Source organism: Salminus brasiliensis, chromosome 15 (genome assembly GCF_030463535.1).
Source record: "Salminus brasiliensis chromosome 15, fSalBra1.hap2, whole genome shotgun sequence".
Lineage (NCBI taxonomy): Eukaryota > Metazoa > Chordata > Actinopteri > Characiformes > Bryconidae > Salminus > Salminus brasiliensis.
In genome coordinates this window covers 4,944,716-4,972,365 of record NC_132892.1, presented here as the reverse complement: position 1 = coordinate 4,972,365, position 27,650 = coordinate 4,944,716, and the positions used below count along the sequence as shown (strand labels likewise).

Below are 27,650 nucleotides of genomic sequence, written 5' to 3'. Positions count from 1 at the left end.
CCGCACAAGACTCTGTCATTGCGAATGAGCTCTCAAGAGCCTTTAGATATTGAATAAGACTAGCTTCGGGCAGCCTTTTACTTCTTAAATGATCTCTAATCGCTGATAGACCTTTTTAGGCTTTCAGCTTTTCTCTTTTTGCCTCGCTCTGTTTAAATAATCATACTGTTACTAGGACTTTAGCTTGGCCTGACCCGTTCTCTTGTCTCTCTGCCCTCCTGGAGTAGGACTTCTGAAGCATCTGTATGAAGTACTCTTCGTGGGTAGCTCTGAAATATTCTTAACAGATCATTAACTCTTTTTATAATAGATTCCAAACCATTACCTTGAGAGTTGCTTTGGGGCACACAGTGTTTTACTTTCATTTCAAAGTAGTCTAGAAGAATTTATCATGCTATATAGAACCATGTTTAAAAAGGTTCTAGAGATCAGTTCTTGCTCCACTGCGTAGAACCCTTTGGCCAGACGAAGACCAAAGGGTTCAGGATACTACACAGAACCACTGTCTCAACTGTCTCTACTAAAGAACCCTTAAAGAACCCTTTTATTGTGTATGTATCTACAAGTCCCATCATCTTCAAACCTGCAGGCAGTCCACTAGCTATTTAATTCTAACCAATAAAGGGCCAGATGCTCAAAACACTTAGGACCATCATAACCCATTGGGTCCATCAGGTTTTCTGTGGTTTGCAAAACATTTGGGTCACCATATGGTCCCATCATCAGGCATGTCTGGCTGTAGTAAAAGTGAGGACCACCTCAAAGCAGTTGTAGCAGGATAAGACCAGGAAACGTTCATCATTTCCCAACAAAATGACATGAAGCGAACACTCCTCAAACTCACCCAAAACCCTGAAACTGTAATGCTGGGGCAAGCCTGTTTGTGGTTTAGTGCTGCTGCCTACCTACCCTCTGGAGCAGGCTCTCCCATTGTGTAAACTTGGCCAACCTTCGTAACCACTTTTCTGTTTCCTTTCTATCTCTTTTCTATGGTTAAGGGCCTGTTCCTACTGTTCTGTCCCAGTGCCAACCTGGTCTTGAATAAATTCAACATGTGTGACTACACAACAGTTCCATTTCAGGATTTATACAATGTGGTACAAAGCAGCCAGTGACCACTTTAATTACCTAAACTGTAATTACTACCTTCTACATCTAAACCTAAACATAACCTAATCTAAACCTTTTCCCTAAATCATGTAATTTTATAACCTGAACCTGCACCTAAACTAACTTAGTTACCTTAATTCTAACTTTAACCTAACCTGACCTAACCCTAAGCGTCCATTAATTCCTTGGTTAGAAGCTCCATAATGGAGAAAAGCAGCGTGAATGTAGCTGTGACGCTGCTGTTTTCTCAATTCTTCTTCAATGAAAGGACAGCCAGATGGTGTTTGTTTGGCAAAACAGCGTCACCAGTGGATAGGAGCTGTGGTCATCATTTTTTTATTATTATTATTTTTTTTACAAATCTAATTTTATGAGATATGAGCCTGTTCAGGCTCAAGCACTGCCCGCCGCAATGCTGTGCTGCTCCCGATCCTTGCTTTAAATAAGTCACAACATACTAGATACTGCATAGCTGTACATATAACATCTAACCTGCATAGACTCTCACATTAACACTAAGCATCTTATCCGTACAGGGCTCATACAGTTATGTGCAAAACTCTGAGAACTTGTGAGACTCAATGTTGTCATTTCTATAAACTGAACAGTAGTAAACACAGCCTCTATAGTTAATCAGGCTTAAAACATCAGCTAATATCAGCTAATCTTAATGCACATTTACTCATACGGTGCCCCACCCTTCTAAATCAGTCATAGGGGACTTGATTTGCCTGTCTTGCCAGCATATAAGCAGCCACCCCCCCCCCACCCTATCTAATTAAGCTTTAAACGACAGGCTGTTCAACATCATAACAGCGGCCCAGTAAAATAAGGCCTTCCTGTTTCCCCCTCATCCCACTCTCTGTAGCACAACACGAGCATCCCACCTTGACTGTAGCCAATCCATGTGTTGAACGCTGGCTCCATCTACTGGAACCCATGGAGTATTACAGTAAAAAGGAAGCAGGGCACAAACTAACATGGGGTAAAATGTTACATGGATAGTTTGGATGTGTACAGTTAAACTGGTCCAAGTATCTCATCATGTTACCATAGCAACATCCTTTGCTCATTTGAACAGTAATCAAATGGATTTCCTTCTGTTTTGGGATTACTGTATAAAAGTGTGCATAAGGCACAGAATTCACCCCTATTTCATCTTAATCCCCCTTCTGACAGCTGGCCCATAATTTTGCCTCATTTAGTCAAATTTGCATATGCATCCAATCATTCAAAATACTCCTGATGTTTATAGTTATGTAAAGTCACCAATCTATTATTGTGCTTGCATAAGAAATTAAGAATCAGACAGGCAGACAAAAAAAATGAACAGATGATGAGTATATCTGTCTAATAAAACCATGTATCTCCAAAATGGTGACTTTACAGGAGAAGGCAACAATGCTTTTAACTTTGGATGGAAGTCAATGTAAAATACAAGCTATTTTAGGGCATTTCTATTGGTCCATTTATCCAGAATTACTGACACGGTGTACAGAAGCAGCTACAGGGCTCAAACTATGGAGAAAACTAAATACAGAGCAAAATGGAGATACATGCTTTTCATTGGACAGCAGCGATATAGACCCTTGTCATTCATTTGGTTCTTCTTTCATAAATGTGAGGACACACATAAGTGTAATCTAAGCAAAACTGCTCCCAAGTTTCATATTTTTTGGGTTAAAACTAAATATATTTTCAGTTCTCTTAAACTCATAAATAATCCAAAATATATACAATTCTTCAAACGGTATGAATCATATGTTCATACCCCTTAAGTAATTTAATATAATTGTTTTTTTGTTTTTTATGATTTATGTATATGCAGTATGTATTGTCTTATAATTCATATAATAGTAATAATAATAATAATAATAATAATAATTAAAAAATAATAATAATAATAATTAGCTTGTAGTGGCTTAGCTCGGCCCACTCAGTTAGAAAGGGTATAGCTTATGTAAGTACGGCCCGGACTGCTCTCTGAATGGGACACAGCACAGAAGAGGGTCATTTAAATATTCTTAAAGGTCCAGAAACGGCCCAAAAACATCAACGTGTTAAATTCTACGGCACAAATCGAAGTTAAATAGGTATAGTTGACCATGCAGGACGCTTTTGTCACGCCAAAACAGCCGTAAAATGTTGGATATGCGCCCTTTGAACGAGCTCCAGCCCCCTAGATGGAAGTGTGGAAGTGTGGAAGTGTGCTTCCTGGTGCTGGCAAGTAAACTACACGGGGTGCGTTCACGTACATAGCTACGTGAACTCCACGGCTGAATCCCAAACAGCATCCTTTTAGTGGACGAATACCTGAACTTAATATTAGCGTTAAAGCCGTTTCCTCCCCCCCCCCCCAAACTTCCGTAGTGCACTAGCTACATAGGGAGCAGGGAGAGATTTGGGACACGGGCGCATGCGCAGTAGGCAATATGGCGGTGTTGAACGCTCCACGGACAACATGACAGGAGCAGGCAGTGTTTGGGGGGAGAGGCCGGAGACTGGCATGTTTACCTCCTGCACCGTACTGTCGTCTTCAGTCTGAAGATACGAGAGGGCAGGTTTGTGCTATATTTAAATCACGGGAGTTGGAGTTTCTGAGTGCTGGAGCTAGCTACTGTTATGCCCACGTTAGCTAGCTATAGCTAGCGCTAGCTATGCTAGCTAGCTACCCGAACTGCGCCTTTCACCGACTTCAACTTTAGCTGTCTCTAATATAAGTCATGTACTTTAACATGGCAAACCATTCATCTTAAAAATATATACACATATATAGCTATATATTTATACACGTTATTTTCCAGTTAAGGTCCAGTTCAAGAAGTTGTGGGCGTGTTTGACCCAGTCTGTCACTTTAGCGCTAGTTCATATTAGCTAGCTAGCCTAGGTAAGGTAAGTTAGCCTTAACATTTAGCTAACCTAGCTAGTTACTAAACGGTTTACATGGATTTATAAAGTGGGTAAGGCTTCTTGGAAACGTTAAAGGTGTTTTATAGCTGCATATAGAAAGAAAGAAAGAAAGAAAGATATTTATCATGGCAGCTACTAATGTAATTCTTACAAACTACTACTCAATCTGCTGCCCTTCATCCATTTACTTATCTAATTGAATCACTAATCATAATGTAATCACTAATTACACTGTCTTTAATGAATCATGCAGTTGGTGAGGGTTATTAGGTCAGGTTAGTATAGCTATGTTGTCATGATGACATCATCACGATGCAGTTGTGAACCATATTGCCAACAATCTGATTAAGGCCTGAGATCCTAAAAAGGCTCAAATCTCTTCTGGTGTCCACAAATCTGCATCTAACCAGCTGCCACCTAGATACCGGTCCGGCCAGCGGGTCACCCCAAACCCGCCACCACCCATGGCTCACCCGCCTGCCGCTGCTGCTGCCTGTTTGGTGGCCGTGCTGAAACCTAGATGGACTCGTGCCTGTCTGACACTATTAATATCACCACTATTAACTTTCTGTTTGATCTGATTTGGTCATTTTTATCATTGATGTTTAAATAGTTGTGATCAGAGGAGGACGGGTCAGGTCGGGTCCCCCTTGTGAGCCTTGGTTCCTCCCAAGGTTTCTTCCTCCAGCTCTGAGGGAGTTTTATTCCTTGCCACTGTTGCCGTTGTCTTTGATCCTTCATGTTATTTCTTCTTTCTTCTCTGTCTCTGTTCTTTATTAAGTAGTAATTATGTAAAGCTGCTTTGTGACGACAACAGTTGTAAAAAGCTATACAAATAAATTTTCCCAAATTTGTTTTTTCGCTCTAAAGTTGGACATAACAGAAATATACTTCAATTTTGCTTAAATGTTTTATGGCTTTATGACTTTATGGCTTTTGGACAGCATCAGCTCTGCTGTATGTATCTGCCTATTCTCCGTAACAGTCTTTGGGTTGCTTGAGGCAATAATATCCTACATCCGTAAGATTTCAAGCATATGTTGTTTGGGCTAGGTATTGGATCTTTACTCAACCAGTGTAATTTGTACTTGCATAGCCTGGATTGCACAAGCCTCCTCTACTTCGCTCTGCAGATAAGCTTTAGGTTCTCAGACGAAGATTCATGTTTGAGTGTTTCTCCGCTCAGTGTACGTTTGTGAGCTGTTTGCCCGAAGTAGATTGGCCAAGGTACCAAATCTATAGCTTATGTTGGAGCATTGCTATTTCATGTCTGAGCCAACTGAAACAACACCAGATTTATCAGAATGCATCAAGAAATATTGTTTGGGAAGTACAGGCATTGCAAAGGCTGTCTAGGCAAGAGACTAATGAGAATAATAAGAAGTCTCAGTTGCACTAATCCTACAGGTTTCAGATTTGAAACACAACCAGGACAAAATTACTATAAATTATTATAAATTAAATGTTTGTCCGAAAGGTAGCGTAATGTAAATATAGCCTGAACCGTAGAAAACAACCCTTATGTCTGGTTGTGTACCATGAAGGAGGTTTGGAGGTACATTCACATTCTCTGTGCTCTATTTGCAGTCATGTGCCTGGAACAGTTTGGCCATTTATCTGCGTTCTCGGAGTTGAATCAGGCTTGCTTTGAGCAGGGAAACCTGCACTAGACACTGGACTGGGTAGGATGACAGGTTCTCAAAACACTTTCTTCATAACCCATTTGGACCAATGTATCTTCTGAGCCTCTGTCGTAATCTTTATACTATTAAATTATAACCATAATAGTTTGGGTAGCCAGTTAGCTGGTTTGCCGGCAGGCTTCATTCCATGTGAAGTGAGTGTAGCCACAGGGGCTAATTCAATTAAATGGCGGGAGCATCTGAGCATGGTTTGGATGGCTTTGGTTTGGTAGTTTGCTGGCATTAGCTAGTTTGCCAGTAGTATTGCTACTGGATTCACTTCGGATAGCTGCGGTTAGGTAGTTTGCCAGCCATCCAGAAAGAAAGAAAGAACAGCCGGCCAAAAAGAAAGAAAGGACAGCCAGCCGGCCAGAAAGAAAGAAAGAACAGCCGGCCAAAAAGAAAGAAAGGACAGCCAGCCGGCCAGAAAGAAAGAAAGAGAGAAAGAAAGAACAGCCAGCCAGAAAAAAGAAAGAACAGCCAGCCAGGAAGAAGGAACAGACAGGCGGCCAGCCAGGAAGAAAGAAAGAGAGGAAAAAAAGAACAGCCAGCCAGGAAAAAAGAAAGAAAGAACAGCCAGCCAGGAAAAAAGAAAGAAAGAACAGCCAGAAAGAAAAAGAAAGAAAGAACAGCCAGAAAGAAAAAGAAAGAAAGAACAGCCAGAAAGAAAAAGAAAGAAAGAACAGCCAGGAAGAGAAAGAAAGAAAGAACAGCCAGGAAGAGAAAGAAAGAAAGAAAGAAAGAACAGCCAGGAAGAGAAAGAAAGAACAGCCAGGAAGAAAAAGAAAGAAAGAACAGCCAGGAAGAGAAAGAAAGAAAGAAAGAACAGCCAGAAAGAGAGAGAAAGAAAGAAAGAAAGAAAGAACAGCCAGGAAGAAAAAGAAAGAAAGAACAGCCAGGAAGAGAAAGAAAGAAAGAAAGAAAGAAAGAACAGCCAGGATGAAAAAGAAAGAAAGAACAGCCAGGAAGAGAAAGAAAGAAAGAAAGAACAGCCAGGAAGAGAAAGAAAGAAAGAAAGAAAGAAAGAACAGCCAGGAAGAGAAAGAAAGAAAGAAAGAACAGCCAGAAAGAAAGAAAGAAAGAACAGCCAGGATGAAAAAGAAAGAAGGAACAGCCAGGAAGAAAAAGAAAGAAAGAAAGAAAGAACAGCCAGAAAGAAAAAGAAAGAAAGAACAGCCAGGAAGAGAAAGAAAGAAAGAAAGAACAGCCAGAAAGAGAGAGAAAGAAAGAAAGAAAGAAAGAACAGCCAGGAAGAAAAAGAAAGAAAGAACAGCCAGGAAGAGAAAGAAAGAAAGAAAGAAAGAACAGCCAGGATGAAAAAGAAAGAAAGAACAGCCAGGAAGAGAAAGAAAGAAAGAAAGAACAGCCAGGAAGAGAAAGAAAGAAAGAAAGAAAGAAAGAACAGCCAGGAAGAGAAAGAAAGAAAGAAAGAACAGCCAGAAAGAAAGAAAGAAAGAACAGCCAGGATGAAAAAGAAAGAAGGAACAGCCAGGAAGAAAAAGAAAGAAAGAAAGAAAGAACAGCCAGAAAGAAAAAGAAAGAAAGAACAGCCAGGAAGGAAGGAAGAAAGAAAGAACAGCCAGAAAAAAAAGGCATAGGTAGGGAACAGACCTCATATGTTTGTGGGGGGGGTGTCTCTGTTTATATCGCGACAACCGCTTCATATTTTACGAAATTTTAAAAGAAATGGACAAATGCGGCCACAAGAGGGCGCTACTGCAGCGTCCAAAAAATGAAAGGCTAACAGATGGCCATGTCGGAACTTTTTACAGCAAGCTCGAATGCATTCTGGGTGATGAGGCCAACTGTCAGACACTGCAACTCCTTGACAGCGCCTGTGATGCTTCACATGAAGCTTTTGCAGGTGCGAGTCACATTAAAAAGATTTGGTGAGAAAATTGGATTTAGACCTAGCACTGAATCTGTGAACGTAGTCTAAGGGGGTCTCTATGGAGCTTTTCTTCACCTGGTACTGGTTTACCTGGTAGAGCATCGCTGCCACCTACTGATTAGATTGTGAATCGCACCAACAAACAATGGTTAATTCCGAAATGTCAGTGTGTTCAGCATCAGTTTAACCCTGTTATTCTGTTCCCTCCTGTCCTTAGCCAGCTACCATGGTATCCTACAAGAGGCTGAACCCAGAGGAGGTGCACTTTTCTGGTGCCGCTTTGCTGGACCCTCCACCTGAAGATTCAGGGGATGCTGAGGTGAAGGCAGAGGACCCAGAGCGCCCCCTGCTGGAACGGAGATCGCAGTGCTCCTCCACTGTTGCTCTGATGACCTTGGGAGGGCTTATCCTGGTCGTCCTCGGGGTCTGGCTGCTGGGCACTGTGTTTTGGCTGCATGGTCCGCCTTCCACAGGAATCCACAAACCGCCTCCGCCTGTGGCTCCTCCAGGCCAGAGCAGGGGGCAAGTTGGTGGGGCTCAGCCAGAATCCTGCACCCTCATGCCAGAAGCCTGGAGGTTTGACTGCTACCCAGAGAGAGGTGTTGTGGTGACTGAGGAGATGTGCCACAAGAGGAACTGCTGCTTCATGCAAGTTGCGGAGGCAGAGTCACCAGGGCCAAACGCGGGAGTGCCATGGTGCTTTTATCCACCTGACTTTCCATCTTATGAGTTGGTCACTTATAACGAGACTGAGATGGGCTACAGGGGGAAGCTGATGCGTGGGCAGAAGACGTACTATCCTAACGATATAGAGACGCTGCAGCTGGATGTGCTGTACGAGTCTGACAGCAGGCTACGCATCAGAGTGAGTATTTTTGCTGGTCGTTATTTAGCCACGTTCATTTTTAATGAAGAAGATTTTATGCCAAGTGAGTTTGGAGCATTTCATAGATTTGAGACACAATGTGAAGAACAACTGCCAGATTTAAATGACACTATATGTCCAAATGTTTGTGGACACCCCTTCTAATGAATGCATTCAGCTACTTTAAGTTGCTGACACAGATGTAGAGTCCCTGTAGAGGAGTACTGTTAATAGAATAGGACTCGCGTGGGTTAGAGAGGGTTAAAGTCCCCCAGTATTAAACTATGTTAAACTACTTTTGGGCGGAGTTGGGGTGGTGGGACTACTAGGACAAATCATCAATAAGCAGGTGTCCCATTACTTTTGACCATATAGTGTATGTCAAAAAGTAATGTTTTGTCCCCATGCCAACTCACTGATGTTTGTTTGTATGTTTTATTTCTGTTTTGCAGGTAACAGATCCCGCAAAGCAGAGATATGAGGTTCCCATAGACGTGCCAGTGGTGAAAAAAAGGGCTCCAAACCCCCTGTACACTGTGGAGGTCACCAAACAACCCTTTGGTCTTGTCGTCAAGAGAACACAAAACGGGGCTGTGCTGTAAGTGTGACGATGAGGGTGGTCAGTGTGGCTTAAATATTGGGTTGCATTATGTTTTTCGGAAGCCCCTTTCACACATGCACTATGCTTTAAACGGAAATAAATTGTACCGATACCAACTCTGATTTAAATGCTGGATAGACTGCTTTTTTTATAGTGTTTCACTTTTTATAGGTTGTCCTTTTTTTTTTTTTTTTTTTTTTTTTTTTTTTACATCTGATCCCAAATAAGAGCTAATAAGCTTGAAAGAACAGCATTTACCAATTGAGGAACTGCACATTTTAAACGTTTCAGAGCTGAGAAAATACAAATTGCCACAATGCAAAAACTCGTGCAGATAGGGAAGCATAATCTTGTGACGTTTCACCAAACAGCTTTTAACTGGTGTTTGAAATTTACATTTCAGAGCAGTGAAAAAACACCAGTTTAGGAACAGAAAGTGCTTCTGCAGTAATTTTACGTTCGAGTACACGTCTCTGTGTAAAAATAAATAAATAAATAAATAAATAAATAAAATAATACTAAACTTTAGTGTCTGGCCTTTAAACAAGCTGCTGAAACTCAACTTTTGGTTTTAGAATAAAAAAAAAAGATTTAAACATTTTTTTACATTTATTTATTAATTGATTTATTTATTTTTAACTAAAGCCAATTAATTTTGTTGGCAATTGAAACGCTGATGTTACAGATATTACAGAGGCAGATATTCTGGACTGAAAATGTACCTTCCTGTGGCTAGTTGTTAAGGATGCCAGTTCTACAATAAAGACACAAATAAAGGTAAAAATGTGTTAGGGGCAGTGAGTACACACACACACCCAGAGCGGTGGGCAGGCAACTCCAGCGCTCGGGGAGCAGAGAGGGTAAAGGGCCTTGCTCAAGGGCCCAACAGTGGCAGCTTGCCGAGCCCGGGAATCGAACCCACAATCCTGTTATCGACAGCCCGGAGCTCTAACCGCTGAGCCACCACTGCCCCTAGGGAAGAATGGGGTAAAATAGCCTTAAAGGAATAGTGTTGGCAAAAAATCAAATTCATTTGATTGGTTATTTACCCCAGATGCAATCAAGTCGATCAATCAAGAGCTGTTTGATGCCTCATGTTGCTTCTTTAGTTTATAGTGTGAGATGCTAGGCTAATGCTGCTAACAAACACTGGACTTAGACTGTCAGCAATCTCATCAACATGTACATAAAGGAAAACAAAATGATGTAGAAAATTGAAAACATTATATTAGACCTTCAAATATTGACACTAAACAATAAGCTGTTACTCAGTTCTGCCATCTGTTCAAGTCTGTGGGAAAGTTTATTGCTTATTGTAAACCACATCGATTTGTCTGACGATTTGGATGAGTTTCAAGCAGGTTAAGAGAGTGAATGTTTTTGGGGTGTGATTAGAGATTAAATTGGCGACTGTCAAAGTCCATTGTTTGTTAGCACTATTATCCTAAAATCTCTAAAAAGTATCAGACTCATTATGCCTCGATCTTTGAGATGAAATTGGAACGTTCTGGAAAGAACCTCACGTTGTTCTGGACTTTGTAAAATGCATTACTTGTTTCTGTGGTTCGTTTACAGGTTGAACACAACAGTGGCTCCACTCTTCTACGCGGATCAGTTTCTGCAGATGTCCACGTCGTTAGCGTCAGAATTCGTTTATGGGCTGGGTGAGCATCGCTCCAACTTTCTGCATGACGTGCAGTGGAACACCCTAACCATGTGGGCTCGGGATGCAGCACCTGTGGTAATCTCCAAACATCATCGTCAAACATGACAAACTACTCCGTTACCGTTAGTGAACACGTGTTATGTACATGCAGAAGTTTGGGCACCCCAGGCACAATCTGTAGTTGTGAATAGCTACGTGGTAGAAGATGAACTGATCTTCAGAAGTTCTGAAGTGAAAGATTAAAACATACTTTTTATAATATTTTTAATTGGTGTTTAATTGGTAATTAGTTGGCCTTGCTCTCTCCAGGGTGGGTAGATTGCGGTGCCGGGTATGCGGCGCCTCCCTCCAGGCGCATTGGTTGAGTGACTTGACTTCACACATGTCGGAGGGAGCTTGTGCCTGCCCACCCTCACTGGTGTCGGTGGCATTGTGTGTGTGATGCGGGGGGAGATTACGTGCGGGTTGGATAGTTGGCAGTGCAAACTGGGGAGAAAATAGCCAGAAAATCTGATAAAATTTGTTGGGCACCCAAGAGATTTGAGGTCTTCAGTAAGTTCTACCACGGTCCCAGATTTGAATCAGCTTGTTCGGGCTATGGCTTGTTCAGTCATCGTCAGTGTTCAAATTTCCTCTTCAGACTAGGGCTGCACAATATATTGTTTCAGCGTCGCCATCGCAGATCATATTTGCCCAATATTGTTTACTTTACTCTAATCTTGGATACAGTGAACCAAGAATTTAACACCTTTCGCAAGATTTTTTTTGTTATTTTGAAACTGTAAAAGGTAGAAATACAAAAGTGGGCTAATCTTAAATCTTTAATGCAGCAGAAATTATATACATGTACAATGCAGGCATCTTTTAACTTGCTTAACAAGACATTTTCACCAGGGGTGTCCAAACCTTTGCATACCATCATATTATACAGATAAAACTCATACGTATGACTTGCTTTGGTTTTGGGATCCTGCAGGATTGAAAATGAGGAGATGTTTCACCTTTCTGCCATTTCCATCCTATAGGAGCTCACCAACCTTTATGGAGTCCATCCATTTTATCTTCTCATGGAGTCTAATGGACTGGCGCATGGGTCTTTCTTACTCAACAGCAATGCGATGGGTGAGTGAACAGATACATGCCTATTAAGTACCTTAAGTGATGCCCTCTTTGGCATCATCGCCTTGTTGGAACAGCCGAAGCTGATGGTTAAATGCTCTCCATTGGACAATGTACCAGTTCCACTGGCAGCCCCAGAGCACAGCGCTACCACCACCATGCTTAACGATTGGTACAGTGTTCCTGGGGTTTCCTCATTTTCCAAACCTTTAGTACAGTGAAGCAGGGTCTGTTGAGACTGTGCCCTCTGGACTTTTACTATCTTCAGTAGTTTTATTGCATTGTTGTTGTCACTGTAGTCTCCCGGATCAAAACAGAACAGTGTCCCAAACAGAACAAGCGGTGTATAGTCTACTAGGTTCTATAAGAAAAAGCGGAACACTCACAGAGCTCATGCATGCTCACCATTATCAGGAACGCTGTTTATTCCATATGGCCATAAAAGCTGCAGTAAAATGACCGGCAGGAAATTAAAGAAATGCTGCCTGTAACCATATGTGACCAAGTTGTGCGGTTGGGGAGCTTTTGGCATATGGACCGCTTCACATGCTCCCAAATTACATACGTAATCCTGTTTATCTGCTTTCTTGTGAGTTTTAAGACTCGTTTGCTGTCCTTTCTGCTTCTCAAGGCACCACTAGTAGTACATGGATCATATTTGCCAGGATGTGCACAACCACAGTGTGTCCAGAGTTTTGTGGCTAACAGAATGGCATGCTCTGTTAACCAAGTGTAAAGCAAAACATCAGCTGGAGGCGTTTAAATCCCCCTGGCTTTTTTACTTACTGCTTAGTTAACACTACCTTTTGGGATTGGTTAGATTTTTTATCTTATTGTTTTTTCTGCCTAAGTTCGAATCCTGCAAGTCAAACTGTACGTTGTACATACATAAAAACCTGCTCAGTAGGTAATAAATCCCTGTCAGTACTCAAGGGGGTGCTATAAGGCTATGAATCGCATTGTGGTCTATAACCCCTGAGCGGTAAAGGGTGATTTCAAAGCACACTATTGCAAACTACCATTATTATTATCATTGCATTCATATATTTTCTTAAATGCTTTCCCCAGATGTTGTTCTGCAGCCGGCCCCTGCCCTCACGTGGCGCACAATCGGGGGAATACTGGACCTGTATGTCTTTGTCGGCCCTGATCCCAGTTCTGTGATCGGGGAGTATCTGGAGGTTGTAGGTCAGTGTTTATATTTTCAGTGTTTCAGTGTGTCGGTAGCCAGACTGGGTTTATTCTTATGTTCTTATCTTCATCTCCCAAACTAGGAAAGCCTGCTATGCCTGTGTACTGGGCATTGGGTTATCACCTGTGTCGGTGGGGCTACGACTCCAGCAACAACACCTGGGACGTTGTGAGGACAATGAGGAACTATGGGATCCCTCAGGTACTGATACTAAGGGGTGTGTCGGGATACTACATACTGAACACTAAAGTTTCCCTAGTGATGAGACATTATCTTAATAAAGCATTTGATCTGGGCTATGTTTATTTTGTCCAGAAACTCTAATACTACAAAAAAAGTTACCAACAGTGGTTCTATCTACTGTACACCCAGCACAGCGCAAAAACATGTGGATGCTTAAAAGCTGGTTGCCTGGCCAAAAAAATGAGGCAGTGGTGGCTCTGCGGTTAGAGCTCCTGGCTATGGACTTGAGCAAGGCCTTTCAGCCTGCCTGCTCCCCAGGAGCCGCAGCAATGGCTACCCACCACTCCGGGCATGTGTGCTCACAGTCACTGCTTGTGTTCACTGCACGATGGGTTAAAGGCGGAGGCCAAATTCCATCCATGTCCAACGCTAATGGTGTATATGCTTGTCTTGTCTTGGATGGGTGGAAAATCTACACTACAGGGTTCCACTAATGTTACAAATCCAAGTATATATACTTCATACTGAGGCAGGCAGTAGCTCACCCTGTTGTTGTGCGTCGGCCTTTTGCATGACTCGACAGCATGCTAAGTAGGTGACTGTATCTCATGTGCAGTAATGCTTTAATGCAGTGTTTTTACTGCACCAAGAAGACCATTGTTTATCTTCAGTAGTAAACTGAGGAATATGGTTGTAGGAGAGATAAGAGGAAACTATTGGCCTAATACAGTTAAGTCTTATCTAGGTGATGGCAGTTCACAGACTCTGCATTGCCATATACATGTTAAACAGTAACTCTACTACAGTAAATACCTGCTTAAGAAAGGGGGTCCGTTGCTTTGTTTCTATTTCTTATGACTCTTATTGTACTATCTTTGCCATGTAAAGGACTGTGTGATGAAACGCTGAATTAGTCATTGTGTATGTGTGTATTTATAATTTTTTTATATATATATATATATATATATATATTTCTTAATTTTTCCTATTTACTATTTTGGAGATGCAAGGTTTTTGTGTGACAGTAAATCTGTGTAGTATGTTTGTTCAAATTTCAGAACATGAGTTCATAGACTGTTTATAATTCAGTCTTTTTGTGCCAAAAAAAAGAACATAAAAACAGTGCCTTGGGGCCCCAAGCAGTCCAGCGGACTAAGGCGCTGTCACTATGATCAGAGGATCGCTGGTTCGAATCCTGGTGCGCTTGCTACCTAGAGTTGCTTGTCTTTACTCTCCTAATGTTCACATGAACGAGGACTAGGTCTTCCAAATTGGGGAGAAAAATGGGGTAACATTATTAATAGTTTTTTTTTTTCAAAATTCCATTTTCTTTATCCACAAGGTGAAAGATATACTCAACACATACTTTCCCACCTCAGGCATTAAAATCCTTATCAATAATATCCTTTTAATGCAGGCATGGACGGCTTATTTACAATAAAATGTGACTGGATGATGGTCAAGTTTCTGTTTATGGATGCAATCTTCATCTTGGTGCAATAAAAACGCAGTGTTAAAGCATTTCCTTATAAATGTACAGTGTTATAAATTATCTTAGCTTGTCGTGTGCTGTAAATGTCAATGCAGATGACAAAATTGTCATGTATGAATGAAAAATGATTCAAATACAATGTTCCTCTTAAACAAGATCACTTGAATTGATAGCTTTAAGCTATGCAAATCTAATATCACATTTTCTGTGCTTAATGCATCTCCTCAGAGATTTGCTACCCATTTCGTAGAATGACTCTGCACTGTATCTTAACTACTATCTCTAACTACTTTGTTCATTTTTCTTGGTTTTCTATATATATATATATATATATATATATATATATTTACTATTCATTTGAATTATGTGTTTAAATATTTCTTTAAATAATTGTTCCTGTGTTTTGCTCTGTTTCAGGATGTGCAGTGGAATGACATCGACTACATGGACCATGCCCTGGACTTCACCCATGACCCTGTACATTTTGCAACCCTGCCTGACCTCGTGAAAGACCTTCACATACACAACCAGCGTTACGTCATGATTCTGGTAAATGCACCTTAGCAGCATTCTTATAGAAGACACTGACCAATACAGTACCAGTGTTTATGTCCTCGCTTCCTCTCTCTTCCTCTTACTGTTAGAAGTTACTAAAGAGCCATCAGATTTATAAATTGCCCAAAACGTGGGTCAGCAATTTCAATTCTGGAGGGCCAGAGTTCTGCACACTTTTGAGCTTTTCCTGCTGAAGCACACCTGACTCAATTCACCTGTTAATTACTAAAAAAGTTTAGTGGCCTCCTGATGCCCACCCCTGCTGGATCCCATGCTGCTTCACTTTTATAACTGCTTGACTGTAAGGATTTACATCAGTTCCATAGGTCCTAAAATAGAACCCTGTGGGATTTCATATGCAAAATCTGCATAAACTGCTATGAGACAAATGAGAGTATTGCATAAGGATTAGTTACTGATTAAGGGGTAAAGCATTTAAGCAGAAGCTCTAAGTATCCTCTGTAACTGTCCAGTCTGTCTAGCGGTCTGCTTTTCTCCCCTCCTAGTGCCTTGTGTATATAAATATGTTTACTCTACTCTCTCTTCTGTGTAAGGATCCAGGCATAAGCAGCACTCAGCCATCAGGTTCCTATTTGCCTTTTGACGAGGGGATAAAACAGGGTGTCTTCATCAACAACTCCAGTGGAGACACGCTTATTGGCAAGGTGCACTGTTTCTCTCTCTCTCTCTCTCTCTATATATATATATATATATATATATACACACATTTAATCAAATTAATTTTTTACTTTAATATTAATATTCTATCATTTGTAGGTTTGGTGAACATTTTTAATATCCGTTAAGAATATTGATTAGATGATTGATTGCTGTTATTTTTAGACCTACTTGAGGTCCTACGTGTGAAAAGAACATCATTTTGGGAGGCAGAGTTCTAGTCTAGACTAGATAGTCATACCATTCATTTGTTTTGTGTTATTGCATATTAATCTCAACCTTGATGCTGGACTGATTTCTCAGCATTGTGTTTAAAGCTACCTACAGCTGTCTTTTAACATGTGTGTATGAATTTGGTGTCGTATGAATAGTAGTTCCCCTACATGCCTCTTGCAACAAGCACAAAACCTGCTCGCTAACACTAAACAGTGCATACTAAATGGAGCACAAAAGAGTGCTAGTGTAGTGAGTAAAGTGTAGAAGTGTGCCGTTTGGGACACCCTGATAAACACGAAGCCAGCCCAGCTGCAAGGTGGCATAGACTGATTAGGATTCTACCGTGTTTGTCTCAGGGAGAGATGTCCAGAAAAGGCAGCAGTCTTTCAAACAGCTCTATACAGTAGAAAGGTCTCGTCTACCGTCTGTGATTGGGAGGGGGTGGAGGAATCAAATGATGAGACGAACGTAATGCCCTGATTAGTAGATTATGGAGAAGTAAAGCAGTCTACAGTACAAAATATATGGTACATGAAATTAGTCAAATTTTTCAAACATCAAAATCACCCAAGACTTCCACTGTTGGTTTAGCCTGCTGTAACCCTGGTCCAGAATCTTTTGAGGACCAAGTGCACTTTGTAGGTACTTTCTGAAAGGACTTTAATTCGTTAATTGACTGATTGATTGATTGTTCCTCAGGTCTGGCCCGGCCTCACAGCGTTTCCAGACTTCTCCAACCCAGACACACACGAGTGGTGGTACCAAAATCTGAAGACGTTCCATGAAAAAGTTCCTTTTGACGGGTTGTGGATTGTGAGCGAATACACCAAAATTCAAGACCCTTCAATCGCTATTACTTTCATGTATTTTCCTCTGTATAACCTTTCATCTTTTTTCCCTGTCTGCGTCTCATCCTAGGACATGAACGAACCATCTAACTTCTTTGACGGGTCTGTTGATGGCTGCCCCAACGATGACTTGGAAAACCCTCCTTATACACCAGGTATAACCCTTCTAGTTGGTAGTCTTTCGAGTTGTGACGTGAGCCTGCTACCATCACCATTGGCAGGGAGGGGCGAGCTGGTATTTGAGAGCTCACCTCTGCTGACCGCAACTGCGCGTTAGTTTATAGCAGTGGGTTAATCTTGCATGATGGCAAGTTTGTCGACAGTAGCGAGTGGGTTTACCAGCGGTATAACTTCTTTGATGGGTCTGTTGATGGCTGCCTTAGCAGTCGCTCAGAGAACCCTCCTTATACACCAGGTGTAACCCTTCTTCTAGTTGGTAGTCTTTGTTGCCCTGTGCGTGTTGTAATGTGTGTTGTGACATGAACCTGATGCTACCACCACCATGCTTAACAGTTGGGTTGGAGTGCTTGCCTCGCCTGTAGTCTTACAAACATATGATACCATAAAACTTTCGCTCCTTATATAACAGTATATAACTTGTGCACTTGTATTTATTGAGATAATGAAAAGGTCACTAGGTAAACGATAGCAAAGCTGCGGTGTCCAGTGGTCAAAACAATGGGTGCATACTTTGATTTTTGCTCTGCATTCAGGAGACTCGCAGTCACATGACTGGAGGACCATGCATACTTCAGAGAGACATATGCAGAGAGCCAGGTGAATCCCTAAGTGAGTCTCAGTGATGGCTCTCACTTTGTGGACTGGAAGCTAGGGTCCTGGCTTTCGCTACTGAGCCAGGAGGCTAGTGTCCTCTCTTTCACTTTTAAAGCTGCTAAGAACTGGCTCCTAGCTCGAATAGGCAAGCGAAACAGCGACTCCTCTGTCCACTGCCACACTTATTGAGTGGAAATATCTGTTTCTATAGTGTCAAGGGCATCAGTGGCAGCTCATATGGACCTCTGGTTTTACATGTATATGACTCTCAGATTACATAGATTACACTGCAGTGATGTTGCAGAAGGCCTAAATGCCCCGTCTGTTGCTAGTAGGTACCCTGTCGTCTCTTCAAAAAATCGATACACTTCAGATTCTGAAAGTTTGTCCCTCGTCTATAAAAACATTCGGGAACCAATCAACACAACCCTAATTTTTCTTTAGCTAAAATGTCACACAAATAAAGAGAAGCAGGCTAGTTTACCACTGAACGGCACCGTCCTAAAAAACAGCTGTGTCGTTTCCTACGCTCATGTGTATTCTTTTAATCCGGTCGATACTATTATTTGTTTGGGTTGTTAATTGTGTTTTATTTATTTGTTTATTTAGGTGTTCTAGGAGGCAGTCTGAGGGCTAAGACCGTTTGCGCATCTGCACCTCAGAAGCTCACCTCTCACTACAACGTGCACAGCTTGTATGGACTCATGGAAGCCAAGGCTTCAGCAAGGTAGCACATAGACACAGGCGGTGCAGCTCTTCTGATGTAATATAAGACATAAACACTTGAGCTGTGTAATCAGGTATGTCTGTATGCTGGTTAGCTTTATGCCTTGGTGCTCACTGAGTGTTGATGTCAGGCTCTGAAAACAGGTGGGGAAAATAACAAGCCCACTGTAGATGCAGGTTTAGCAATGCAGAGTTCCACTGAAAGACAGGGCAAGCACACCTGGAAGAACACTCCTCACTCGACTCTGCACTGTCAAATATGAGGCTTTAGCTGCAGCACGGCCTGTGCTGTACTGTTCATCCTACTAGCTAACTTATCTAAGCCTAGATAGCCGGCAACGAGTCCACATACAATAGAACCGGTCTCTCATTTCAGCTTTCTGTTCCTCCCAACGGCACTCGCTCGACTTCGCTCTCTCAGACGCTGTTTTTTATCGGCAACACTTATCGTCAACACATCAGCAGTGGAGCTGTAGCTGAGCTAGTTTAACAAACGATACTATTCAGCAGAGGATAACGCCCCACCCTAGCAGAAACAGCCTGGGAGTTCTTGAGGAGCCTGTGTGTTCTAGCAGCACAGTGCTAGGCATTTGTGATGCATCCCTACACTTTTTGTTGCATAACGATATTACAGTATGTAAGAAAGACATGGGATAGACCATAATTAACATAATCTGTGGACTCTAAAAGCATGAATCTAAAAGATTGTTTTGGTAGACTCCTAATTTATCGGACTGGCAAGCTAACACTTTTATCGTGCATGTGTTATTGGTCTCAGTGCCTTGAAGAAGATCCTGAAGAAGCGACCATTTGTGATTTCCCGCTCCACGTTTCCGAGTCAAGGTGTCTACTCCGGCCACTGGCTAGGGGACAACAGGAGCCAGTGGAAAGATTTATACATGTCCATTCCAGGTACCCATGCAAAGACACATAAACCTAACTCCCTTAAGTCACTCCTGCGCGGTGCTGGTCGGCTCGACAAGTCAACACCACAGACGCTACTGTCTGATTTTGCTTACTGCACCTTATTTCCTTCTAGGCATGCTGACTTTTAACCTTCTGGGCATTCCGCTGGTGGGAGCAGACATCTGTGGCTTTTCTGACACCACCTCTGAAGAGCTGTGTGTGCGCTGGACCCAGCTCGGAGCGTTCTACCCCTTCACCAGAAACCATAACACTAAAGAGTCTCAGGTATGAACATGATTGATTGTTTATTCACTGCTGGTGATTAATGACCAGACTTGAGATATTCTGGATATTATTATTATTATTATTATTATTATTATCATAATGACGTTATTCATCTGTTTGCTCACAGGCCCAGGACCCCACTGTGTTCAGTCCTGCTGCTCGTAAGGCGATGACCGACGTGCTCCTCCTCCGTTATTCCCTGTTTCCTTTTCTCTACACGCTCTTTCACCATGCGCACCTCAGGGGACACACTGTTGCCAGACCCCTGTTTTTTGAGTAAGACACTCATTTACCCTACCTTTTTAGTTGCGAATACAGTCATATTAATATAATCATATTTAAACAATCCCAGTCATTCTGTAATTATATATTAGTCTGTGAGAAACCATCCACTTTGTGCAGCCCCAGAGCATGATGTTACCACCACCATGCTTAACTATTGGGGTTGAATGCCTCACTTTTACTCCTGCAATTCTACCTCTGGTCATTGTAAATGGTCCCAAATGACCTAAATAAAACCTCCAGACGGCTTTTTAATTGAGGTCAGCTGCAAAAGTCTTTTGGAATCATGACCTGTTTCTTGGGTGTTTTCATAGTCAGCTTATGGTTGAAGTAATGCGGTCCATTCTTTTACTGTGTGACATTTTGAGAGACCACTTCCTTCTTTCTACACTCATAGTCCATTCTGTCAGCTATCAGCTCTTTGTAGTTCTGTAATTACAGACTGTAGTCCATCTGTTTCTCTGCATACTCTGTTAGCCGTCTTTCACCCTGTTCTTCATTGGTCAGGACCCCACAGGACTGGAAACCACAGAGCAGACTGTAGTATTGGGGTGGTGGGTCATTCTCAGCACTACAGTGAGAGTGACTGACATGGTGATGGCGAGTGTGTTAGTAGTGTGTGTTGTGCTGGTGGTACGAGTGGATCAGATGCAGCAGTGCTGCTGGAGTGTTTAAACACCATGTCTGTCCACTCACTGTCTACTACACTCCTTATACACTCCTACCTAGCTGGTCCACCTTGTAGATGTAAAGTCAGAGGCAGAAGCTCTGAAGCTGTATCTGTTGCTGTACAGTTTGTGTTGGTCATCCTCTGGTCCTTCATCAGTGGTCACGGGATGCTGCCCACAGGATGCTTTCAGCTAAATAGAAGTTCATCAGTTTAAACACTCCAGTGGGGTCCTGAGCACTGAAGAACGGGGTGAAAGGAGGCTAAGAAAGTATGCTTAAAAAGCAGAGGTATACAGTCTGGAATTAGAGATCTACACAGTGACCCTGTGCTTTATGGTCAGCTGAGCTGATAGAATGGAAAATGAGAGTATAAAGGAGGTGGTATTAATGTTCTGGCTGGTCAGTGTATATGCTGTAGTGTTGATTTTCAAGTGATCATGTCCTGCGTGTGCACCATTTCAGGTTCCCTACAGATCAGAAGACGTACAGCATAGACAAACAATTCCTTTGGGGGAAGAGCTTGTTGGTGACTCCAGTTTTGGACCCTGGTGTGGATTACGTAGTCGGCTATTTGCCCCAAGGCCTCTGGTATGACTTCCACACGGTAAGAGGAGTTTCTTCATGCTCTAAGATTTGTCATTTAATAGAGAAACTGATGTGCTGATGCTGCAGGTCTCATTTAGACCCGTTTTCAGATCGATTAATCGTGTGGATGTTACTGTGTGTATCACAGGGTGACTCGTTGGTCAGCAAAGGGGAAGAGATCAAGCTCCATGCTCCATTGGACAAAATTAACTTGCATCTCAGAGAGGGATCCATCATACCTACACAGGTAAAAGTGCATCTGAGTAGCTATGTTGCCATTTAAGTTTATAAGCGAAACAGTGAGCAAAATAAATGTCCCCCAGTGGTCTTTGGGAGAGATTTGACTACAAGTTGCTTTAAAATGCCACGTTTGGGAAACCGTTTGGTTGTTGCAGAACAATACACACTTTCTTTTGTGGTATACTCCTGGGAAATAACTATGTGCAGTATGTATTGTGGAGCATGGGCATGTTCTGTTCATCGTGATGTCTAATGCAATTGGATTTAGTTTGGAATTCAAGGTCTGTAAACAACCTGCACCAGTTCTGAACTAAATATTGGACTCCTAATTGGCTCTCTATATAGTAAAACACCTCGAATCAATTAAATATAATTCAAAGCAGCTTGGCCGGAATCCAGTAATAAGACGAGATCAACAAAACATGAAGACCCCTGGTAAGCAAGCTAAAGGCAACAATGGCAAGGAAAACCTCCCTCAGAGCTCAAAAGGGGGGACCCATGCTCCTATCATCTCCCACAATGCATTCGTAAGTTATTGTAAACATCGTAGCTCCCTGCATGAGCTGAATGTGGCCAAAATTGCTTTGTGAGTGTCTTGTTACTAAGCAACAGGCAGTGGAACGAACTGGAGCTAAGCAAGTGATGGCTACGAGCCGCTGAACGCCATAAATGTCCCTTATTTTCCCATGTAGTTCGTTTGTGGAAGGCTACTAAACAACATAATGGTTAGTGGAAGTTAATGGAAGTTAACTGGAATAGTGGAGGTCAGGTTGGTGTCTACAAGGCCAGGAAAACTTTCCAAGAGATCTGCATGTACGATTGGTAAAGATTGCCACCTCCCTGTCTGTTTAACTGCAAAAGATCTTAACGAGGTTTTAGCAGACTGCAGAGAGGTATGAGGTATAGCAGACCTGCACCAGTATGACCTTCATGGAAGAGCCATACCATCCAAACCTTTCCTGCATCCTCACCACAACAGTCAGCGTCAGACATTCTTAAAGAGACATCTAAACAAGCCTGATTCAGAACTGTCTGGCTGCAGTGAGCAAATGTCTGTATGGAGAAGAAAGGTGAGGATTTACATGCAAAGAAGAAGGAAGAATGGATTCAGTTAAAAATGTAGAAAACTTCACACAGTCTGTTAAAAAAGCTGAACAGGATGAAGGGAATGGCTTCTACAGCAGGGTAGGGGGATCCTAAACACAGATTAGTGACCATCTTGTCCATCACTGTGTGTCCATGTGTATCCGTGTGTGTGTTTCAGAGACCTAACACTACTCTGTGGGTGAGCACAGGTCAGCCCCTGCACTTGATGGCGTGTCTGACCGAGGAAGGCCTGGCAGAGGGCGACCTTTTCTGGGACGACGGGGAGACCCTTGACACTTATGAGAATGACCAGTATGCCTACATTCTCTTCAGACTCAAACTGGTACTACAGATGCATTTAACTATATATACACACATACATACACACACTATATGTTCAAATGTTTGTGGACACCCCTAAAGTTGCACCCAGTGCTGGATTCAGGAATGAGGTGGAGTGGTGATAATCTCCATCCTCCAACATTCTGACCTTGCTAACGCTCTTGTTGCTGAATGCAATCAAATCCTTACAGCAGTGCTTCAAAATCATCATAGTTGAAAGTCTTCCCTGGACATTAGAGACAGTTACTCCAACAGAATCAGGATAAACAGCAGTGAATTAGCAGGTGTCCCATTACTTATGTCCATGATGTGTGTCAAGTATTTTACCGTTTTTTTTCCTCATTGCAATTTACCACGCTCCTTCCCAGAACACCCTGACCTCGGAGGTGGTGCACAGTCACGAGGAGGCCACTTACCTCACGGTCGAGACCGTATCTTTTTACGGGGTGAAGAAGGCGCCCACCTCTGTTACCGTGAACTCCCAAGAAGCTGCCTTCAGCTACACAGTCAATCAGGTTACAGAAGCCGAACAGATTTGGAGGAATGGGTGGATCATAAGATTAAAACATGTTGGAATGGTTTTCTATACTAATATATTTGTTCTCTCTCTCTCTCTCTCTCTCTCTCTCTCTCTCTCTCTCTCTCTCTCTCTCTCTCTGTAGGTGTTGACTGTAAATGACTTGGGTCTGAACCTTAGTCAGAACTTCACCATCAGCTGGATATAGTAAGACTGTCTGGCAGCGCAGTCTTAACGGATGAGGAGTGATGTGTGTGTGTGTGTGTGTGTGTGTGTGTGTGTGTGTGTGTGTGTGCGCACTGGACTTCTTCAAAAAGTGACGCAACCTTCAAGACTTGATCTGTACCTGTTGATTGTATTATAATCTCCATCGCTGCTGGAATGCTAGCCAAAAGCTGCTGGTACTACTGCCCGATTGCAGGTTAACGTGCAAGAATATCGAGGAGAAGTCCATTATGTTGGACAGTTGGACAATTTTAGCAGTTTAACCCCCCCAACAGTTTGATTGTTTCTTGGGAGTCTAGTTGGGGGGGGGGAAAGGGCTGCACCAATCATGGAATTTAGTGGCCGTTAACTCTATGTTCCCTTATGTGTCCCCGAAACAGCCCTGACCCATCGACACAGCCTGGACTCTACAAGACCTCTGAAGGCATCCTGTGGTATCTGGCACCAAGACGTTAGCAGCAGATCTATAAGAAGTTCTAAAACTTGTGAGGTGGGGCCTCCATGGATCGCATCATTGAGCCTTTAGGTGCCCACCACTCTGGTCATGTCATGTCACTGGTTCTCCTGGGGTCCTTCCGTTAAGCAATTTTGGGAGGCGGAGGGGTGGACCTTGCATATTGCGATATTACAAAATACAGGAATTTTCACCTGGTTTCACCAGAAGCCACTGATATTAATAGAGCGCACTGTGTATCCAAGAATGGGGTTCTACTGTTGTAGAAATGTCATGGAACATGAGAACAGTCTGGATTTGTGCTGCCCTAATACTGACCACTGCATGTCGGTTTTGGGGACGCCCTGACCCAGTCGCCTAGTCGACAGTTCGGTTCGTGATTGGTAACCTACTCTGTTCTTGTTTTGGACTTGGCACTGAAAACCTTTGTCCGGTGGGTAATTTTTGATTCTTCAGGCGTTCAGGGGAAGGGAGTTGTGCAATAAGTGTAAGAGGGAGCGATAATTGAGCCTCCTGGACATGCTGGGACTACACGACTACTCCATTCTACTGCATCTCTTGCTGCCCTGATCCATGATTGGGAGAGAAATAATCAAGAGCGTTAGATCAGCTTACATAGAAGCTGCCTTCTCGCTTATATTTTCGCTGTCATGCTTTTAGGAAGCTCGCTCCAAAATCGCAGCAAGTCCTCATCATAACATGCAGCTGGATAGAGTCCAAGTAGAGTGTGTGTGTGTGTGTGTGTATTTATATAGTGTATTTCTTGAGCTTAATTGCACTAATGAGGCAAACCGTGACAATGCTACAGTGATGAGGTACGCCTGCCGCACGTTTGATCTTTGTAAATAGCAGTGGCGTACAGTTGGTCCATGGATGCCGAGGGCAGTTCCAAAAGGACTTCCTGATGAAAGCAAATGGGACAATCCGAGATTTGAGCACTGTGCAGTGAATCTGAGGCTATGCTTGAGGGGCATTTGCTGGAAAACGTAGTTGCAATGTGGTCCGTGTCCCTTCATCACACGTTGTGCCTTATAATGCATCAGGACTGTGATTTAATATGTAGTCGCCATTACTGTGAATGTACCTAAAAGCCACAGGTAATATAGGATAACACCCCCCCCCCCCCCCCCCCTTTTCCCAGCTATTGTACGAATCGATTGATATTATCAAATATCGGGATAAGTAAAAAAACAAACAAACAAAAAACGTTGTGATAATAGAATAATGCTAATTCTTCACCAGGGGGAGCTGTTAGCCTGCGTGGATGTTCACTGTGGAGAGAATGTGTGTAAAAGCCAACAATCATTTGCGTCCACACTTGTAGTGGTTAGCTGTAGTTTTGCGGTTAGCGGAGTTCTCTCAGCTATTTTTGACACATTTCGTTACCTGAAGGTCTGGAGATCCTTGGAGAAACTTCTGATTCTGACCATTCTGAGATGTTTGTGCTTTGATTATTGAAGTAGATCGTGGTCAAAACCACTTCTCAAAGTTTAGATAAGCACTTTACACAAAAACCTTGCATGTTTAAGGTGAGAACTTTTGGCTCCTGAAGGTGGGATTTCTGCCACTGCTGGTAGACCCATATGACGTACGCCTAAATACCGTACGCTCTAGATTCAGCTACTTCCTTTACACTATGGTCTTTGGTACGCCCAAATGTCGTCACTCCTTTAAGTCAATCATTAACTGTATCTGCTTTGAGACCCATTTCCCACACATCCAACGAGACTCTTACTGCACTGTACGAAACTCTTCTCAAAGTCTGAGTTCTGTCACACACCCCGCAGCCTGATCATCCTTGTCCAAGGAAATATACAGGAGCCTGCAGTTCCTAACTGCAGTTAAGCCTGCAAGTTACTACCACCTCATTTATTTATTTATTTTTTCTTGGTCTGGATTTATTTCTATTAAGATATTGTGGCAAATTGATACCCCTGCTGTTTTGGATGTTAAACTTCTGTTGCTTAACATTAGCCACCTGGTTATAGCTCGCATTCCACCTTAAAAGACAGAGCAGTTATGAGTCTGCTGCATCATTTAAGGTGGAAAATCATTTAATGGAAAATTCCTATAAGAATTCTGACTACAGTAACAGCTTCCTCAGTGCATGTCCAAGTTTCTTCTAGCTACATACTGCCACATCCCATCTTCCGTTCCCAAGCAGCTGTTTGCCGTCCAGCACCGAAGCAGTGGTGCCCGTAGATGATCTTTTAATGACGTTCAGGTGTTCACCTGAGTTCACTCCTGCAGTCTTCCCATTGTAGGGCCAATGCTTGGACGACTACACCACTCGAGAGCCCCAGAAGTAATGTGTATAGCTCTTAGTTTCGCTTGGTGAATCCATTTAAATGCACAGCAATCAGAGTGATTGGCTTCAGAGAGACCTGTCCTTGTCTTTTGACGTCCGTAACTAGTGTTTTTCGACCTACTGGTGGTACTGCCAGGAGGCCGTTAGTTTGGGTCATACCCAGTATTGAGTTCCAAGCAAGTGCTTGGTGAGTTGAACAGGTATTTCCCACCCTTGTTTAGTATGTGCATATTAGAAGTTCTCTCTGAGGTCCTGTATGTTGTCTGTAACCAGGAATTACATATGTCGAAATCTGGACCAGGACTAGAACACAGCATTTGTGACTGATCCCTTCAGTCTTCGCCATCAGCAGCCGGAGCTCCATGGAGCATAGTTGGCCGTGCTCTCTCTCAGGATGGGTAGATGGCGCTCAGTCCCCTCATCACTCCCATTGTGACGCTGGCCGGCACAGACGTGTGATAGCTGAAGTATTAGAGCCAGGGATTCGACGCTTTTCTCAGAGCGCGTTGGATGCCTAGTGGCGCTGCATCAGTGGCAGTTGAAAAGAGGCGGTGGCTGACTTTTCATATGTATTGGAGGAGGCATGTGCTTGTCCTCACCCTTCTAGTGATGGGAGCGTTGCAGGTGATGGGGGAGGTCCTGATGAACAGGGCTTTATGGTGTTTCCCAAAGATGTTGTTTGACTTCTCTTTCCATGACGTTGTTGTTGTTTTTAATATATTTGAATTTGGACGATCGTGCTTATTACACACCTTTTCGGTGCTTTGGCCTCATTTAGATTAGTGATGCATGTGGCGATAGCTGGCGTGATGACTACATCATAGTGATTTTTCTTTCAGTTTTTAGCCTTTGTGTTTTGATCAATTGGTGCAGTGTGTTCTGATGGCTTTAGTGCATTTTGTTCAATAAAATATTGCCTTGCTTTTCGTAACCGGTTTTAAGTCTCATGCATTGATGTTTGCTTATTTATTTGTTTGTTTGCTTATCTTTTATAATTCTGATAGTTAGGAATGTAGCAACCCATCCACAACAAGAAGCTTTCTCTAACCTACAGAGTTTTCCTTCGAGGCAAAATCATGAGCTACTAGTCTTGCAGTAGGAACAATCAAGGTGTGATGGAAGTAAAGCTTTAATTAAGAGCTTTAATTCAGGGGTTTAACTAAAATATTGGGCGATTTAGTTACAGGTTAAAAAGTAATTAGCATGGTGACCTGATGGCCCACGTGGCTGGAGCATTTACAAT

General features: G+C 42.6%; 1 protein-coding gene across 1 annotated transcript; it reads left to right on the top strand.

The window, feature by feature from the left end:
* Positions 1-3,541: 3,541 nt before the first annotated feature.
* Positions 3,542-27,338, top strand: gaa2 (alpha glucosidase 2). Its single transcript, XM_072656668.1, has 20 exons — positions 3,542-3,671; positions 7,811-8,458; positions 8,911-9,056; positions 10,635-10,800; positions 11,751-11,847; positions 12,913-13,032; positions 13,119-13,237; positions 15,129-15,260; positions 15,821-15,931; positions 16,860-16,973; positions 17,079-17,163; positions 18,392-18,509; positions 19,287-19,420; positions 19,548-19,699; positions 19,827-19,975; positions 21,113-21,254; positions 21,384-21,482; positions 22,740-22,904; positions 23,272-23,418; positions 23,566-27,338. The coding sequence occupies exons 2-20, from the start codon at positions 7,820-7,822 to the stop codon at positions 23,626-23,628; spliced, it is 2,898 nt and encodes a 965-aa protein (XP_072512769.1). The 5' UTR covers positions 3,542-3,671; positions 7,811-7,819; the 3' UTR covers positions 23,629-27,338.
* Positions 27,339-27,650: the final 312 nt, after the last annotated feature.

What these genes read in the sequence shown, in the direction of transcription:
- gaa2 (XM_072656668.1), top strand. Translation starts at nt 7,820, where the DNA reads ATGGTATCCTACAAGAGGCTGAACCCAGAGGAGGTGCACTTTTCTGGT. An exon ending in ACTCAACAGCAATGCGATGG is followed by an intron (nt 11,848 to 12,912) that starts GTGAGTGAACAG and finishes TGCTTTCCCCAG; the next exon opens with ATGTTGTTCTGCAGCCGGCC. An exon ending in AAACCCTCCTTATACACCAG is followed by an intron (nt 17,164 to 18,391) that starts GTATAACCCTTC and finishes TTGTTTATTTAG; the next exon opens with GTGTTCTAGGAGGCAGTCTG.